The following is a 19,480-nucleotide window of genomic DNA, read 5'->3' as shown; positions in this document are numbered from 1 at the left end:
TGTTGAGGATTTTTGCATCTATATTTACCAGGGATATTGGCCTGTAGTTTTCTTTTCCTGTGGTCTCTTTGTCTAGCTTTGGTATCAGGGTAATGCTAGGCTCATAAAAGAAGTTTGGGAATACTCCTTCCCCTTCAGTTTTCAGTAGAGTTTGAGAAGCATTAGTGTGTTAATTCTTATTGAAATGTTTGGTAAAATTCACCCATGAAGCCATTTGGTCCTGAACTTTTCTTTGTTGAGATTTTTGATTACTTATTCAATCTCCGTATTAGTTATAGGTCTGTTTAGCCTTTCTATTTCTTCAGTCTTTTGGGAGTCTCAATTGGAAAATTTGAGGCTCAGGATGCATGAATCAAAGATGGGGTCTAGGGGGTCTTTTTCTGATTGTGCTGTGCCAGGTGCAGGGTCTCTGGTCTTCAGAAGGTGTCCTGAATCTCCCTACCAACTTGAGTCTGGTTTTGCATTTTCCTGGGTTACAGGAAATTTCAATTCGTTTCTGATTTTTCACAAAGGAATTTGCCTGTAAATTGTTGGTGAGTTGGTATGTTTGTTGGGGGAAGGAAGGTCTTGGACTTCCTACTCTGAATTCTTGCTGGTGTCTTCATCTGGGGAGGGATATTTTTTAAAATTGAAATATAGTTGATACACAATATTATGTTGGTTTCAGGTATACATCATAGTGATTTGACAATTATATACATTACTGTGTATATACATGTATATATATGATGAGTGTGGTTGCCATTTGTCAACATACAAGATATTACAATATTATTGACTCTATTTCTTATGCTGCAGTTTTATCCTGTCACTAATTTATTTTATAACTGGATTTTCATGCCTCTTTATCCCCTTCACTTATTTCTCCATCTCCTAAAGGTTTATCAATTTTTTAAAGTTTTTTCAAAGAGTCAGTTCTTAGTTTCATTAAGTTTTTTATTTCTTTTTAGTTTTTTTATTTTTTTGGTTTGTATTTCATTTATTTCCACTCTGATCTTATTTATTTTCTTCATTTTAATAACCTTAGGCTTTGTTTGCTCTTCTATTTTAGTTTGTCTAGGTGTAGTATTAGATTGTTTACTTGAGACTTTTCTAATTTCTTGAGGCCTTTATCACTATAGACTTCCCTTTTATAAACTGCTTTTGCTATGTCTCAAATATTTGAACTGTTGTGTTTCTATTTTCATTATTCTCCAAGTGTTTTTTTTTACTTCCCCTTTGATTGCTTGGTTGACCCATTGGTTGTTTAGTAGCATGCTGTTTAGCTTCCATGTGTTTGTGCTTTTCCAGTTTTTATCTTCTAATTGATTTCCAGTTTCATTCTGTTGTGGTAGGAAAACATGCTTGGTATGATTTCAATCTTCTTAAATTTAATAAGGCTTTTTTGTGGTCTAACATGTGGAGAACATTCTATGTGTACTTGAAAAGGTTGTGTATCTTGCTCTTTTTGGATGTAATGTTCTATATATATCTGTTAAATCCATTTGGTCTAATGTGTCTCCTTCAGAGCCACTGTTTCCTTGCTGATTTTCTTTCTTGATGATCTATCCATTGATATAAGTGAGGAGTTAATGTCCCATAGTAAGTATTTCAATGCTGTCAATTTTTTCCTTTATGCCCATCAATATTTGCTTTATATAGTTAGGTACTCCTTTACTTGGTGTGTAGATATTTATGATTGTTAAATCTTCTTGCTGCATTGAGTCCTAACTCATATGTAAGGTCCTTTTTTGTCTCTTGTTACAGTTTTTGTTCTAATGTCTATTTTGTGTGATATAAGTACAGCTATTTGAGCTTGTTTTTCACTTCTATTTGCATGGTATGTTTTCCCATCCTTCAGTTTCAGTCTGTTTGTGTCTTTAGGTCTGAACTGAGTCTCTAGTAGGCAGCATATAGATAGGTGTGTTTTTTTTTAATTCATTTAGTTACCCTCTGTCTTTTTATTGGTTAATTTAGTCCATTTTCATTTAATGTAATTTTTCATAAGTATGCACTTATTGCCATTTTGTTAAATGTTTTCTGTGGTTTTTTTGTCATTATTTTCTGGTCCTGTTTTCTTCTCTTGCTCTCTTCCCTTGTATGTGATGGCTGTCTTTACTGTTATTGTTGGATTCGGATTCCTCTATCTTTATTTTTTGTGTATCTATTATAAATTTTTGGGCTTTGTTAAGTTGATGGTCACCTAAGTTCAAACATCTTCTAAAAGCACTACGTTTTTACTCCCCCCCCTTCTATGTTTTATGTATATGGTGTCTTCTTTTATACCTTTTTATTTAATGATTAACAACTAATTTTCAGAAGTAATTGATTTTATACTTTTGTCTTTTGAACTTCAAACTAGCTTTTAAGTGATTAATCTACTATCTTCACTATGTTTGCTTTTACCAGTGAAAGTTTTCCTTTTCATAATTTCTTACCTCTAGTTGTGGCCTTTTATTTTCCTCTTAAAGAAGTCCCATTAATATTTCTTGCAAAGCTGGTTTAGTGGTGGTGAGCTCTTTAACTTATTTGAATTTGAGAAGCTCTTTATCTCTCCTTTAATCTTGAGTGATACTCTTGTTGAGTAGGGTATTCTTGGTTGTAGGTTTTTTTTTTCCCCTTCAGCAGTTTGAATCTCTGCCACTCTTTTCTGGCTTGCAAAGTTTCTGCTGAAAAATCAGTTTATAGCCTTATAGAGTCTCCCTTTATGTAACAATTTGATTTTCTCTTGCTGCTTTTAAGATTGTCTTCTTATCTTTGATTTTTGGTATTTTAATTATTATGATCTTGGTGTGGACCTCCTTGGGTTCATCTTGTTTGGGGCTCTCTGTGCTTCCTGGACCAGGATGTCTGTTTCCTTCCCCAGGTTAGGGAAGGTTTCAGCTATAATTTCTTCAAAGAAATTTTCCACTCACTTTTCTCTTGTCTCCTTCTGGGACTCATATAATGCAAATGTTAAGACACAGAATGTTGTCCTAGAGGTCCCTTAACCTATCCTCATTTCTTTTTATTCTTTTTCTTTCTGATGTTCAGCTTAAGTATTTTCCATTACTCTGTCTTCCAAATCATTGGAATCCTGCATCCTCTTCTGCATCCTCTAATCTGTTCTTGATTCCCTATAGTATGTTTTTCATTTCATTTACTGTATTATTCATCTCTGATTGGTTCTTTTTATATTTTCTGTCTCTTCATTGAAGGTCTCCCTGAATTTCTCCATTCTCTCAAGTGTGTTGAGGATCTTTATAACTGTTACTTTGAACTTTATAAGGTAGATTGCTTAACTCTGTCTTGTTTAAATCTTCTTTCTGAAGATTTACTGTGTTCCTTTGTTTCAAGCATATTCCTTTGTTTCCTTATTTTGTTTGACTTTCTGTGTTTTTTTCTATGAGTTAGGCAAAAGGGCTACCTTTCCCAGTTTGAGGTTGTGGCCTTGTACAGTGATGACCCCTGGGTAGACTGTGACTGTGTGTGTCTGGCAGTTTGGCTGGCTGGTTGGAGGCACAGCTAATGGCAGAGGGGCATGGTCTGGGTAGTTCCTAGGTGGGTGGTGGGGAGGGAGATGTTTTAAACACTCTCAATTTTTCTTATTATACAATTTTAATGTAAAGGAATCTTTTGGGGGCTGATATTCAGAATACTTATTGGAAATGATTTATAATAATTTATTGACATCTCTATTCCATTTAGATAAAATGGAATTCCCTATTTCAATAAATGTTGAACCCTGTTTAACACTGAAGAAAAGTAAAGGATATTTGCATCTTTTCTACATTCCAAGTAAGTCCAAAGTTTTATTTTTGTAGATCAATTGAATGGGTTCAAGAAACATGAATGATAAATGATTGTGGTCTAAATGTGTCACGTATTTTCTATTGCTATGAAACAAATACCACAATCTTAGTGGCTTAAAACACTGCACATTTATCATCTTATACTCTTTATGTATCAGTAGTCTGGGCATGGCTTAGCTGTGTCTGCTTCCAGAATTTCCACAAGGTTGTAATCAAGGTGTTTGTCCAGGACTGGGGTCTATTTTAAAGCTCAAGTAGGAAACTAGGGAATGATCCACTTCTAAGCTCATGTGATTGTTGACAGTATTCATTTCCTATGTGGCTGTTGGCCAGCTCTCTGTTTCATGCCATATGGGCCTTTTCAATGTGGCTTCTTGCTTTAAAAAGCAAGCAAGGAAGATAGTCAGCTAACAATCTTATATAGCCTAATCATGGAAGTGTCACTCTATCACCTTCCTTATTCTATTTGTTAGAAGGAAGTCACTAGGCTAGCTCACACTCACGGGGAAGAGGTTACATAATGGTATGGGGGTAAAAATGGAAATAACTTGAGACTTCTAACAATCTAATAGGCATATCCTTTGTCACCCATTATCTATCCAGCTGATAAGTAAAGTTGAGTTTCCGCTAGTCAAAGATCTGTGTAAAAGCAAGCCAGGACTCTTTTTTCTAAAGATGAGCTTTCTAGAAAAAAATATGATGATGATAACATGAAAGAAGGCAATGTTTTTGTTTGTGTTGTATCTCATTTTTCCTTTCTATGATTTTACTTGTCATCAACTTATTAAAACTAAATTGGGCAACAGTGATAGCACTGGGCTGGATCTGAATGTCTGTGAAAACACACAAAACTCTCATCCTCTCCTACCAGTCAGTTTTGTTTCCTGTAAGCCCTAGGATTCCAGGAAACTTCCATTCTAATTGTCATCATTGTCTTTATTGTTTTCATTATCTCTATCATTTACATTATATTTGAAGCTTGTACTTTACAAAGTACTTTCACATAAGTAAGCTTAAAGAAACATTTCCACCTTTGATTTTAGTTCTCCAGTTTTAAGATAAAAGGTATCTGAGAACCCAGAAATGATGGACAATAAGTAGACTTCTGTTTTCATTTTCCTGAATCTAATTGTTCAATGTATATTTTGACACTTTTTTCCGTATTCACTTTTTATTCATTAAAAAATACTAAGTAAATGCATAGTATATTTCAAGCATTGTGGTAGGTACTGTGAATTGCCAAGAGTAAAAGAAATAATCTAAATTTTTGTCAGGTTAAGACTCTACAATTTATTACCCTTTCATCAAATTTTTTTTTCCAGTCTATGTGGTGTGCTTTTGCCCTAGATGTTTGGCAGGAGTGATTATTTACATAATGAATTACCTCATTTTCAAGTGAACCCCTTGCCCTTACACACAGAAAGCAGATTATATCCTTTGGAGCCCAAGGAATAATGCAATACAGTTATCACTTAGGGTTCTCTGAAAGACAGATACCAAGAAGGAAGTAGACATACAAGAGATTTATTGAGGGAAATGCTGTAAGCAATAAAGGGAAAAGAAACTCAGAATAGAGAAGTAGAGAATTCACACTGAGGTGAAGGCTTAATCCCTTTAAAATGAGAGAGGGAAGGAAGGAAGGAGAATTCCAAGGCAATTTGGTGAATGCCTCCCAAGATACTTTCAGCTAGGTTAATGGAGAGCTTGAGAGCAAAGATGGCCTGTCATAAGTGTTTAAATGACAGGAGGGAGTAGGCTTGCTCCAGTGTTCTTGCAGTTTAGTCATAATAGGAGTAGTCTGTGAGATTTTGGCTCCTGAATGAGTGCTGGGATGGATCTGAAGTTGCAACAGCTGAAGGCTGTCTGCCAATCATCCTCCTCCAGGCAGGTTCTTTGGAAGGGAGGTTTGGGTACTACTGTCACCACAAATACCTTAACCATTCACTAAATATGATATTTATATAACATAACAGTTGACCCTTGACTGATGTGGGGCTAGGGTCACCAACCGTACACAGTTGAAAATCCACATATAATTTTGACTTCCCAAAAACTATTGATAGCCTACTATTAACTAGAAGCCTTACTGATAACATAAACAGCAAACTAACACATATTCTGTATATGTATTATATACCATATTCTTACAATAAAGTAAGCTAGAGAAAATAAATCTTTTTTCAAATTGTCACAAATCTCCAAAAAATTTTCCAATATATTTATTGAAAAAAATCTACATGTAAGTAGACCTGTGCTGCTCACACCCTGTGTTTTTCAAGGGTCAACTATATAGTAATTCAGTAACAAAAGAATTACTCACTCATATTTTTTATAGTGCTTCACAATTATACGAGTTTCTCTAGAGTATTAGAATATCTGTATAAAGTGCGGGGCTACATTCATAGAAATCAATCTTAATATTATAGCTCTATCTCTATTTAAAGTCAATAAGAGCTGTAAGTATATACTTGTACCAGAAATAGGTTGGGAATAAAAATGATTTGTTTTAAGACTTTATAGCCGTGCTAGTAAATTATTTGTATGCTATTAACCTATTGGCAAATAAATAAAGCTGGACCATAAGCCTCCTTCAAAATTAATCTGGAAGTACCTGGAATGGTCTTCGGTGAGCTAAAGAATAATCTTTGTTGCCCTGTGACAGCCACTATGTTTATGTTTCTTGTCTCTCACTCTAACACCCACATTGATAACCCCATCCTGCTGAACCATACAAATGGTACCTCACTTTGACCATTATTCACATGCCTAATATGACCACAGTAATGACCAAGGGCAAGAAAGTTCTCAAGATATAAACCACTGAGATGTCAAAGCAGCATTTCCTTTTTTGGAGTCACTGAAGACTGGAATCATTCTGTGTTTCATGCAGAAATGGAAGAAGGCCCCTTGTACTGCATTGTCATTGAAACCACTGCAGTTATTATTATCATGTGCCCGTGTTTCAAGGAATTCCATGTGAAAACAGCTCTTCAACTTTTGCAAACATTCCTGCATTTCTGCTTTTGGAGAGGTTCAGGTTAAAGTCTGTGGAGTGGGCTATGGGACTGCTGTTTGAAACAGACCCTATGATTTGTTCTTCTCAGTTTTCTCATCTAAAACTAAGATAACAATATCCATATTATAAGTAGCTGTGATGATTAAATGAAATAATGTAGGAAAGTACAGGGCATTTTTTAAGTATACAATAAATGTTAATTTTATTTATAAAAGAATCTATTGTTTGTGGGGCTAATGGAATTCTTTTCTTTTTAAGGAAGAGACATAAAAAAATTATATTTCAATATATATTTATCTGCTAACTCCGTGGATTTTCCAGTGCGCAAAGAAGTTATTTGCCGAGGAGCTAATGATGATTATTCTTTTTGCAGAGCTCTGAAGGGAGGTAAGCATGCAATCCATGTTACTCTCAGAATAGAATATAATACTTTATGAGAATGTTATGAAAATTAAATACACTGAGAAAGGTTGAGTTCCTTTTCTGATAATAACTCATTATTTCCAGCAGCTTAAAAAATATTTTGCAGTTATATCGCTGAATTATTATTAACACTTAATTTCAGTGTGTTTGAAGGATTATTGAAATTTATCTTGTTCAGATTAAGGAAACTTTTACCTTGGTTATGGATTTTTTTTAAACATGACATTTATTATTTTTCATTGAAATTCAGTAGATTTTTCTATACAGCTGCATTGATTTCTTCAATGTCTTCCCCCCCATTTTTTCTCTCCTGGAATTATTCACAGAATTATAAAATTTCAGAGTTTAGGACCTTAAAGGTCACTTAATGCAAGCCCATGAAGTTTTCCTTAATAATTTTTAAACTAGAATCTTAAATAGTCTAAAAGTTTATAAATATCATACTGTCATGTTACCAAAAATTGGAATTTACAAAACAATATATAGTTCAGAGAAACGTATTTCTAAAAACATTTTGGAGTATTTCCTTCTCACTTTTTAATGCATATCGCTTATGAAGTTGTAAGTATGCTATCATTATTTTCTTTTAAAATATTTATTTAGAACTTTGACTAAATAATCCATATGGACCAAAAATCAGAATAGAAGTATTACATAGTGAAACATCTCCCTTAGTGGGTATGCCCTGTTTTACTTAACCATTTTCCTGTTGGACATTTAGTTTCCTTTTGATAGTTCTACTATTATAAATAATAATATAATAAATATATTTCTGTGTATAATTTTTCTCATATTTTAGATTTGAATGCTCCCATGTTTTGAGGAAGTAGTTACAGATAACTCCCAGGAAATTTCTGAGCTTAAATAGTTTTGTAGTTTTGTTTGCATAAGGTCAAATTGCTTTTCTAAAGGACTGTACCAATTTATACATTGTACCATCAGTAATGTGTATGTGTGGTAGTTTAATCTCTGTCTCATTAACATTGGGCATTATCATTTAAAAAAAGAAGTTTAAAAAAACTTTAAGTAGAAAACTTACACCTAATTGTTTTATTAATTTTTTTTACTACTGTTGCAGTTGAATGTTTGCCCATATAATCCTTTATCATTAACCTGTGTGCTTTCTTGCTTAAAAAGAGATTTCAGGTAGTTTACGTGAATACATTAAATTTAACAATATAGCATAAATTAGATACAGATGGGACAAAATGAAAAATAAGGATAGGGAATTAATGGAATGAGGGTAGTTTGAAAATTCATAACAAAGACTTATGCTTTCTTTAACATGGGCATCAATTTGATTATACATTTTCTAGCAGTCATTAAGAAAGCATTTTCTAAGTAATCAGTGTGAATTCTATGCAAAAAAATGTTCATGGTGTGTTTCTTAGTCAACCATCTCTCCACATCTCTAACTTGTCTGCTACTGCACAAGCCATATATAAATCATGGAGCTGGCACTGATTATGAGTCTGGGCTTAGAGTCACGAAGACCTGAGTCTATCCGTTTTTCCACCTACCAGTAATCTGACTTTGGGTATATTATTTAGTCTCTATTAACCTCATTTTTGTCATCTATAAAATAGAAAAAGTGAAATCTATTTTACATGATTTTAAGGATTAAATTAGATATCATGTATGAAACAACTTAGTACAGTGCTTGAAGTAAGAATTTAGGAATTATGGTTATTGAGTAATAAACATTCATGTGAGTAATAGGAATACTTCTTTTGTTCCTGACTTTACAGTCCTGTTATTTTTACAGGTGAGGAAACTGATGCCTACAGTGGTTCAGTAAAGTACCCTTGGTCATTTTGAAATTACTAAAAGTAGCCTTCTGAATCTTAAAATCTACTGCTCTGTGCTTTCTCTTTGGGAAAAAAAAAATCCTCTTGGCAGATTACTGTTTTTTAAAACAACTCTTTTACAGTTATTTCACATAACCTCTGTGGAATTATGTTGACATTTTATATGAATTTTTCAAGTTTCACATTCTTGAGATCTAAGATGTGTCAGATTCAATCTAGCCTGCTTGCTTCTTCTCTCCTTGCCTCCTTTCCTTCCACAAATGTCTGCTTTACCTAATATGAGCATGTTATTATTTAGGCTCTGGTGATCCAAAGTTGAATGATTAGGGTGTCTCACCTCAAAGATCAGTCTGTTCTGGGAAAGACAGTCACAGGAATAAAAATTATAATGAAATGTCCTAAACACTAATAGAAAGCTCTTAGTTTTAACTATATAGTTGTACATTTACTGTGACAGGAGAACTCAGATGAGGTTTCAGAGAGTAGTTTATTAGTCTTGAATCTGAAAACATCAGAAAGTGAGAAGAAAGGACATTTCTGGGAGAAGAGACTGCATATGCAAAAACATCTAGCCATGAAATAATATGGTTATTTGAAGAATAGATTTTTTTTTTTGTAGTTAGAGCAGAATGTGCATGTGGAAAATTGCTGGAGATGAGCCTAGAAAAGGGGGCAGGAGTCAGCAAGTTAGTCATGCACAAAATGTTGGCCTGCATCCTATCATTTATAGACCAGGATGGCCCACTGAGATTTCCATTTTTGCAAATAGCTAGTGTCCATATGGAAAGAGATGGGGGTTGGCTAAAGCAGGAAACTTGGATGGAAGAAAGAGCAGCCGAGAGGCTGTGTAAGAGACCATGATTGAACAAAGATGGAGGCACTGGGAATAGAGGGGATGAGATGAAAGAGAGTGTATTGGGAGACAGAACTGGCAAGACATGTTGATCGATTTGGATGTGGCAGAGGTTAGGTAAAATCAAGAATGCTCAAGGGCCAGTGACTGGATGGATAGAAGTGACATTATCTGAAAGTTTGTATGCAAAAGAAAGGGCAGATTTTAAAGAGAAAGATAGTAAGTTCTGATTTGGGCATGTTGCGCTCAAGGTAATTTTGGAACATTTGATTAAACATGTCTGTTTAGCATCTGACTATGTGAGCGTGAGCTCAGGACATTCTGATTTAAGAAGTATTGATGTGGAGGTGGTCCGATATGGTGGAGTAGGAAGACCCTGAACTTACCTCTTTCCACAGACACACTGAATACCTACATATACAGCAATTCCTCCTGAAGAAGGACCAAGGGCCAATCGAACAGCTTCTGCGCAACAAAAAGATAGAGGGACCACATAGAGAAGGGTAGGAGAGGCAGAGACACAGTAATGACAGGCACCCCTCCACCAATGCTAATCCGCAGTAGGAAGGGATATCAGTGAGGGGCCTGTGCACAGAGTCAACCACATGGGGTAGAGCAAACACCAGCACTTTGAAGAGCAACTAAAGTAGAAGTGAAAGAAATCCATTACTCACACTAGAGCATCTGCGAAATGGTGGGATAACTGCTAAAATCTCTAGATTTGGAGGCACTGCTGAGTGCCATTGTTTATGCTTCCCTTCCACCTTGATAGTATATATGGGAACAGGGTCCTGGTGCTCTAGCTGGCTTGCTGGAGCCACCATGTTGGCCCAGGCCCCTATCCCATACCAGTTCCAACCATACCAGCAAGGCAGCCACAGCATGGTACACACCAGAACACCCCCAGTCTGTACCTACTACAGCTCCAGTCATCTTGACAAAGTGGCCCAGGGGTGAGGTACTCAGGGACACCCCTGACTGAGTCCCACTCCAGCTTCAGCCATCCTACTCGCACAGCCCCTGTGCAGTGTACCCTGGATGCCCCCTGCCTTACCCCTCCCCAACTGTGGCAACTCCAGCTCCAGTCATCCTGCCAGGGTGACCCTGGTACAGAGCCCTGTGGGACATGCTGCCCAACCCCAAAACTGCCCACTCCAGCTCATCATCCCACTAAGGTGACCCCAGTGCAGAGTGCCTCAGAACCCCTGGCCCACCCCTGATTCAGCTCCAGCTGTCCTTTCAGGGTGACATTGGTGTTGAGTGCCCCAGGATCCTGGCCTGCTCCCATTCCAGCTGCAGCTGGCCAGCCAAAACCATGAGGCACACATAGCCTACACAGGGAATGTACCTACACAGGGTCACTCTTTCAAACTGGAAGAGGTAGATGTTCAGCCTAATTCATAAAAGAAACACAGAAAGTCAAAGAAAATGAGGAGACAGAGGAATATTTTAATATGTCCCAAATGAAAGAACAAGACAAAACCTCCATAAAGAACTAACTGAAATGGAAATAAACAATCTGTAAGATAAAGAGTTCAAGGCCATAAAGATGCTTACCAGATTTGAGAGAAGAGTGCGTGAACTCAGTGAGAACATCAAAAAAGAGATAGAAAATATAAGAAAGAGCCAATCAAAGTTGAAGAATACAGTAGCTGAAGTGAAAAATGCACTAGAGGGAATCAACAGCAATTTAGTGAGTGCAGGAAAATGGGTCAGTGATCTGGAAGACAGGTAGTGGAAAGCACCCAAGTTGAGCAACAACAACAAAAATAAATAAAATTGAGGATAGGCTAAGGGATCTTTGGGACAACACAAAGCATACTAACATTTACATTATAGGGGTCCTAGAAGGAAAGAGAGGGAAAGGGGCAGAAAACTTTTTAAAAGAAATAATAGCTGAAAACTTCCCTACTGTAGGGAATAAAACAGATATCTAGGTCCAGGAAACACAGAAAGCCTCAAACAAGATGAACCCAAGGTGGTCCACACCAAGACCATAATAATTATGTCAAAAATTAAAGATGAAGAGAGAATCTTAAAAGCAGCAAGAGAAAAGCAAATAGTTGCATACAAGGAAAACTCCATAAAGTAATCAGCTAATTCTTCAGCAGAAACTTTGTAGGCCTTTAGGGAGTGGCTTGATATATTCAAAGTGCTGAAAGGAGAAAATATCCTACAACCAAGAATGCTCTACACAGCAAAGTTATCATTCAGAATTAAAAGAGAGGTAAATAATTTCTCAGACAAACAAAAATCAAAGGACTTCACCACCACCAAGCCAGTCTTGCAAGAAATGTTAAAAGGATCTCTAAGTGGAAAAGAAAAGGCCATAACTAGAACTAAGAAAATTATGAAAAGAAAATATTTCATTGCTAAAAGCAAATATGCAGTAAAGCTAGTAGATGAATCATTTAAAGGCTAGTGTGAAGTGCAAAAGACAAAAGTAGTAAAATCAATTAAATCTACAAAAGATAGGGGATGCACAAAATAAAAGGTATAAAATATGATATCATATACATAAACATGGAGGGAAGGAGTAAAAAGGTCGTGCTTTTAGAATGTATTTGAACTTAAGTGACCATCAACAGTATAGACTACTATGTGCATAGGATATTATATATGAACCTCATGGTGACCACTAACCAAAATCCTACAGGAGATACATGAAAAATAGAGAAAGATATTCTAACATAACACTAAAGAAAGTTATCAAATCACAAAGGAAGAAGAAAGGAATAGAGAAAAACTACAAAACAACCAGAAAACAACAAAATGTCAATAATTGTATGCCTGTCAATGATTACTTTAAATGAAAGGGACTAAAGCCTCCATTCAAAAGACATAAGGTTACTGAATAGATAACAAAAATGATCCATTTATATGCTGCCTACAAGAGACAATCTTTAGACCTACATACATACAGACCGAAAGTGAAGGGATGGAAAAAGATATTCCATGCAAATGGAAAGGGAAAAAAAACGCTGGGGGAAGCAGTACTTACATCAAACAAAACAGACTTTAAAAGTAAGTCTAAAAAGAAATAAAAAAGGGCATTGCATAATGATAAAGGATCAACCCATCAAGAAGATACATTTCTAAGTATCTCTGTCTCCAAAACTGGAGCATCTAAATATACAAAACATGTATTAACAGACATACAGGGAGAAAATGACAAAAATACAGTAATAGTTGGGAATTTTAACATTCCTCTTACATCAGTGGATAGAGTCTTCCAGACAGACAATCAGTAAGGAAACTGGTTTTGAATGACACATTAGATCAGATGGATTTAAGAGATATCTACAGAATATTCCATTCAAAATCAGAAGAGTAAGCATTCTCTTCAGATGCACATGGAATATTCTCCTGGATAGATCAAACCTAAGACAAAAAACAAGCCTCAATAAATTTAATAAGATTGAAATCATACCAAACATCTTTTCTGACAACAATGGTATAAAACTAGAAATCAACTACAAGAAAAAAACACAAACAAGTGGAAGCTAAAAAACATGCTACTAAATGACCAATAGGTCATTTAGTAGCAACCAACCAATAATAAATTAAAGGGGAAGTCCAGAATTACAAGGAGACAAAAGAAAATGTAAACACAATGGTTTAAAATCTTTGGGGGCACAACAAAAGCATTTCTATGAGGGAAGTTCATAGTGATACAAGTGTACCTAAGAAAAGCAGGAAAACCTTAAATAAACAATTTAACCTTACACCAAAAGGAACTAGAAAAAGAAGAAGAAACAAAGCCAAAGCTTTGTTTAAAGGAAAAGCTTTCAACCTTTTATGATTAATTTTGATGTTAGCCGTGGGTTTTTCATATATGACCATAATTATGTTAAGATATGTTCTCTCTAAACCCACTTGTTGAGAGTTTTTATCATTAACATATGTTGAATTTTTATCATTAAAAGATGTCAAATGCTTTTTCTAGATCTAGAGGCAAATAATAAAGATCAAAATGGAAATAAATAAAGTATAGACCAAAAAAAGAAAAAGAAAAAGAAATCAATGAAACTAAGAGATAAGCCTTTGAAAAGATAAACAAAATTGAAAACCTTTAGCCAGACTCAAGAAAAAAAGAGTGAGGACTCAAATATATAAAATCAGAAACAAAAGAGAAGTTATAACTGGCACCACAGAAATAAAAAGGATTATAACAAACTACTAGAAAACATATATGCCAATAAATTATATAACCTAGAAGAAATGGATAAATTCCTAGAAACATACAATCTTCTAAGACTGAATCAATAAGGAACAGAAAATCTTAAGAGATTAATTACTAGTAATGAAGTTGAATCAGATATCAAAAAACTCCCAAATAAAAATTCAGGGCCACATTGCTTCACAGGTGAATGCTACTAAACATTTAAAGGAGTAAATACCTGTCCTTCTCAAACTATTCCAAAAAATATAACAGGAAGGAATTCTTACAAATTCATTTTATGAGGCTAGCATCACCATGATACCAAAACCAAAGACACTGCAAAAAAATTAAATTATAGACCAATAACCTTGATTATATAAATGCAAAAATCCTCAACAAAATACTATCAAACTGAATTTAAAAATACATTAAAAGTATCATTCACTACAATCAAGTGGGAGTTATTCCAAGGATGGTTCAATATCCACAGATCAATCAACATGATACACCACAGTAGTAAAATGAAGGATAAAAACTATATGATCATCTCAATAGATCTAGAAAAAGCATTTGACATCTTTTAATGATAAAAATTCAACATATGTTAATGATAAAAACTCTCAACAAGTGGGTTTAGAGAGAACATATCTTAACATAATTATGGTCATATATGATAAACCCTCAGCTAACATCAAAATTAATCATAAAAGGTTGAAAGCTTTTCCTTTAAGATGAGGAACAAGATATGGATTACCACTCTTGATACTTTTCTTCAACATAGTATTGGAAGTCCTAGCCATAGTAATCAAACATGAAAAAGAAATAAAAAGTCCCTGAAAATTGGTAAGGAAGAAATAAAACTGACTATTTGTAGATAATGTGATACTATATATAGAAAGCCCTAAGGAATCCACCAAGAACTCTTTGAACAAATAACTGGATTCAGCAAAGTGTCAGGATACAAAATTAATATACAGAAATCTGTTTCATTTCTATACATTAATAATGAATTAGCAGAAATAAAAATTAAAAAGCAATCCCACTTGCAACTCCGTCAAAAGAATAAAATAAAAAATAAAATACTTAGAAATAAATGTAACCTTAATTTTTCTAACTTAAGAAATGAAAGACCTGTACTCGGAAAACTATAAGACATTGGTGAAAGAAATTATAGAAAAAAATATGGAAAGATATTCCATGCTCAGGCATTGGAAAAATTAACAATGTTAAAACAGCCATACTACCCAAAGCAATCTACAGATCCAGTGCAGTCCCTGTCAAAATACCAATAACATTTTTTACAGAATTAGAACAAACAATCCTAAAATTCATCTGGAATCACAAAAGACTACAAAGAGCCAAAGCAATCTTGGGAAAGAGAACAAAGCTAGAGGTACCACATTCTCTGATTTCAAACTATATTATAAAGCTATAGTCATCAAAATGGTGTGGTGCTGGCAAAAAAATAGACATATAAATGAATGGAACAATCACCTCACACTAGTTAGGATGGCCAACATCCAAAAGACAAACGACAACAAATGTTGGCGACGATGTGGAGAAAGGGGAGCCCTCCTACACTGCTGGTGGGAATGTAAACTAGTTCAACCATTGTGGAAAGCAGTATGGAGGTTTCTCAAAAAACTCAAAATACCATTTGACCCAGGAATTACACTCCTAGGAATTTACACTAAGAATGCAGCAGCCCAGTTTGAAAAAGACAGATGCACCCCTAAGTTTATTGCAGCACTTTTCACAATAGCCAAGAAATGAAAGCAACCTAAGTGTCCATCAGTAGATGAATGGATAAAGAAGATGTGGTACATATACACAATGGAATATTATTCAGCCATAAGAAGAAAACAAATCCTACCATTTTCAACAACATGGATGGAGCTAGAGGGTATTATGCTCAGTGAAATAAGCCAGGTGGAGAAAGACAAGTATCAAATGATTTCACTCATATGTGGAGTATATGAACAAAGAAAAAACTGAAGGAGCAAAACAGCAGCAGACTCACAGAACTCAAGAATTGACTTACAGTTACCAAAGGGAAAGGGACTGGGGAGGATGGGAGGGAAGGGAGGGATGGGGGTGAGGGGGGAGAAAGGGGGCATTATGATTAGCATGTATAATATGGGGGGAGGGCACGGGGAGGGCTGTACAACACAGAGAAGACAAGTAGTGATTTTACAGCATCTTAGTATGCTGATAGACAGTGACTGTGATGGGGTTTGTGGGGGGTGCTTGGTGATGAGGGGAGTCTAGTAAACATAATGTTCCTCATGTAACTGTAGATTAATGATACCAAAAAAAGAAAGAATGCAGCAGCCCAGTTTGAAAAAGACATATGTACTCCTATGTTTATCGCAGCACTATTTACAATAGTCAAGAAATGGCTATCGTAAGAAATGGCTATTGAGACACAGAGAAGTTAAGTGACTTACCCAAGGTCACACATGAGTAAGTAGAGATGCTGGGATTCAAGTTCAAATACTTCTGGCTCCACAGCCATCACTATTACTGAAAATCTATAGTACATTTGTCCTTACTGCATCTTTTCTTTGCATATTGTATTTGGAATGATTACTTTGAATGTCTATATCCCCAGTAAACTTTAACTCTTTGAGGGAAAGAACAGTGTTGTACAACCTTTGTCTCCTCAGTTCCTGATACATAGTAGGCTTTCAATAAATATTTGTTGAACTATTAAATTGGAACTGGATTGGCCTTGAATAAAAGATCAAAAGATCATGTGGACATTATCACTTTACTAAGCTAAAGAACCAACATTTTAGTGTATTAACATCCCTAATAAGGACACATCAGAAAAAAATTAATAAATTTTTTTGCAAGAATAGAAATATACATGCAGATATAATCTGTTCATTTGCTATTAAGGATTATCTTTAGCCAATTCTGAGAACAATAACCATTATTGTTTTCCATTTGACTATATTACTTTAAAAAATATTTTTGGTCACTATTGCTTTTGTTGGAGATTTAAAATATTTCTATTTTAAAATTCTATCCTTACCCTATAAGCTCACTCCTTTGCTGTTCTTTCTGATTTGGTCAGTGGAGTCTGGTTTTTCCTGTACTTCTGATACTGTGTTTCTCAGCTTCTGTTGGGCCAGGCCCATGACTGTGCATTTCAACATTGACTAAATACTTATATTTTCTCCAGTATGGAGAAACTGGAAAGAACTTTGGTATCCTGGCTGCCTCCCAAATCTTTCCTCCACCTTTAGAAAGAATATTCTCTATTATACCCTGCTAAAGGAGCAGCAGCATTAAATATGTGCATATATAACTTGGGATGAAGTATATTAGCACTAGCTTTTTCATCATTCACTATTGAGACCAATAGGCCTTAAAAGTTTATATCTTCTAAGGGAGGAGATATAGGCTGGTACTGAGAGAGGCTTGGGGTAACAGGAAGACACAGGAGAATTGTAGCCAGGGTGTAAGATTTGTTATTTCTGTGTAAACTTTTGCTTGGGACTGCTCCTGCCAGTAGTAAAACTATAAAAGGTTCACTCCATATTAAAACAAACAGAAATCACCTAATGATGACCAATAACTTTTTGTATTTTGTATTTTGTATTTTGTTTATAGAGACTGTGAATACAACAGTAGCATTCTCCTACAAGGGAATACGATTTTCTAAGGTATTGTTCAAAAATCATTTTGTACTTTCTTAACCTTTTGCAGCAACAGATGTGTTAAGAATTTGAAACATGCACTTCACAACTGTTAAAGTAGTGATTCAAGAGTAAGATGTTCAAGTTTGTTTTTTTTCACTTTTACTTGGCTTTGGGTATTTTCCTATTTCATCTTTCTGTAGAATATGGAAAAATTGAAGTTACACAAAAGGAGGTTTTTTTCACTTCATTTTTTCCCTTTAACATACATGGCTAAAAGTAATGCAAATGCTCTTTGTTAATATGTTGAGTGATCCTTGGGTGAAAGCACTGTATCATCACTCTGTATAACTCATAACTGCCTCCTTGAATAATAATGTCACTTTAGATGTTTGTATTAGATAACTAGCAATGAAATTTCGCACATTTCACTTTTGGTGACTATTTTAAAATAAACTTTAACAATGTATATTCTTTACCTATTTTGTTACAAATTATATGTAATGCTTGAAAATCTCATAGACTAGTTGCAAACAATTGTTAAAAAGCATCCTTTTGTAATTGGGAAATAAATGGATTTATCCTTGCTAAATTCAAAGGCATTCAAAAATTTCACCTCATTAGAAAACTGACAAAGTGATAACCAATTCGATTTAAGCGGCTTCCTCCTAAGTAAGACAAAATTCTTATAAAAGTCTTTCAAAATAGAAGCATCTAACATTTTATGTCACTTGTGTTCTTTATTCCTCATTTTAGGGGCAGTACAGATGTGTCACAGAAGCCATCGCTGGGAATACTGAAGAAATGCTCTTTTGTTTGAATTTTACCATCTTACACAGCCCTGATTTTAATTAGAATAAATTGAGTATATTTTTATTTTTCAAAGATTCTGTTCTTCACCTAAATTTTTTTTTTGCACAGAGTATTAATTTGCTAGGGCTAGCATAACAAATACCGCAGACTGGGTGGCTTAAACAATAGAAATTTGTTTTCTCAGAGTTCTGAGGGCTAGAAATCTGAGATGAAAATGGTGGGTTTGGCTCTTTCTGATGCCTCCCTCTTTGGCTTGTAGATGGCCATCTCCCTGTGTCTTAACATGGTGTCCCTCTGTGCCTGTGTCCTAATCATTTCTTCTAATAAAGATTCCAGTCATAATAGGATCAGAATGACCTCATTTTACCTTAGTTACATCTTTAAAAACTGTGTCTTCAAATCCAGTCACATCCTCAGGTTTTGGGAGTAGGGCTTCAGCATATAAATTTCGTAGGGGATACAGTTCAGCCCACAACATACAGGTAATGAAATCTCTTGAACTGGTCAACTTCTCTCCATTTCCTGCCTCTACTCAGGGCAAGTTACTGGTGCTGCTCCCCTGGACCACTCTGCTGCCTGGATCTTCTGGCACCTGGGCAGGTGCACTAGGTAGAGCGCTCCACCAATGCAGTTGTTTCAATAATACTTTCAAAACACAGGCCCTGTCACATCACCACAATGCAAATAGAACAAAATGGAACAAAAACAAACAAGGCCCTTCCTGGGGCTTTTGATTACTTTTGATAAGTTTGGAATTTTTTGGAAGGCCTGCCAGGCTCTACCTACCCTTACTCTTTCCAGCCATTCTCCCACTACCCTCCTCTTGCTCTCATGTTCCAAATGTCCTGTACTGCCTGCCATTCCAGAACCTCCCTACCCACTCATTTCCCTGGGCCTCAGCTCCACTCCTCCACTCTATCCTACTCTCACCCCTTCACCTCTGTGACAGATATGGATTTTTCTTGGCTCAGGTGCTACTTTCTCAGGGAAT

General features: G+C 35.3%; 1 protein-coding gene across 1 annotated transcript in view; it reads left to right on the top strand.

The window, feature by feature from the left end:
* Positions 1–18,581, top strand: part of LY96 (lymphocyte antigen 96) — a 29,266-nt gene extending 10,685 nt beyond the window's left edge. The window contains exons 2-5 of the mRNA XM_036887485.2: positions 3,667–3,756; positions 7,045–7,173; positions 17,651–17,703; positions 18,433–18,581. Of these exons, the coding sequence (XP_036743380.1) occupies positions 3,667–3,756; positions 7,045–7,173; positions 17,651–17,703; positions 18,433–18,531 (371 nt within the window). The 3' untranslated portion in view covers positions 18,532–18,581. The remainder of the gene's footprint in view (positions 1–3,666; positions 3,757–7,044; positions 7,174–17,650; positions 17,704–18,432) is intronic.
* The last annotated feature ends 899 nt before the right edge of the window (positions 18,582–19,480 follow it).

The sequence above is a fragment of the Manis pentadactyla genome, chromosome 3 (genome assembly GCF_030020395.1).
Source record: "Manis pentadactyla isolate mManPen7 chromosome 3, mManPen7.hap1, whole genome shotgun sequence".
Lineage (NCBI taxonomy): Eukaryota > Metazoa > Chordata > Mammalia > Pholidota > Manidae > Manis > Manis pentadactyla.
This window is presented reverse-complemented; position numbering and strand designations above follow the sequence as displayed.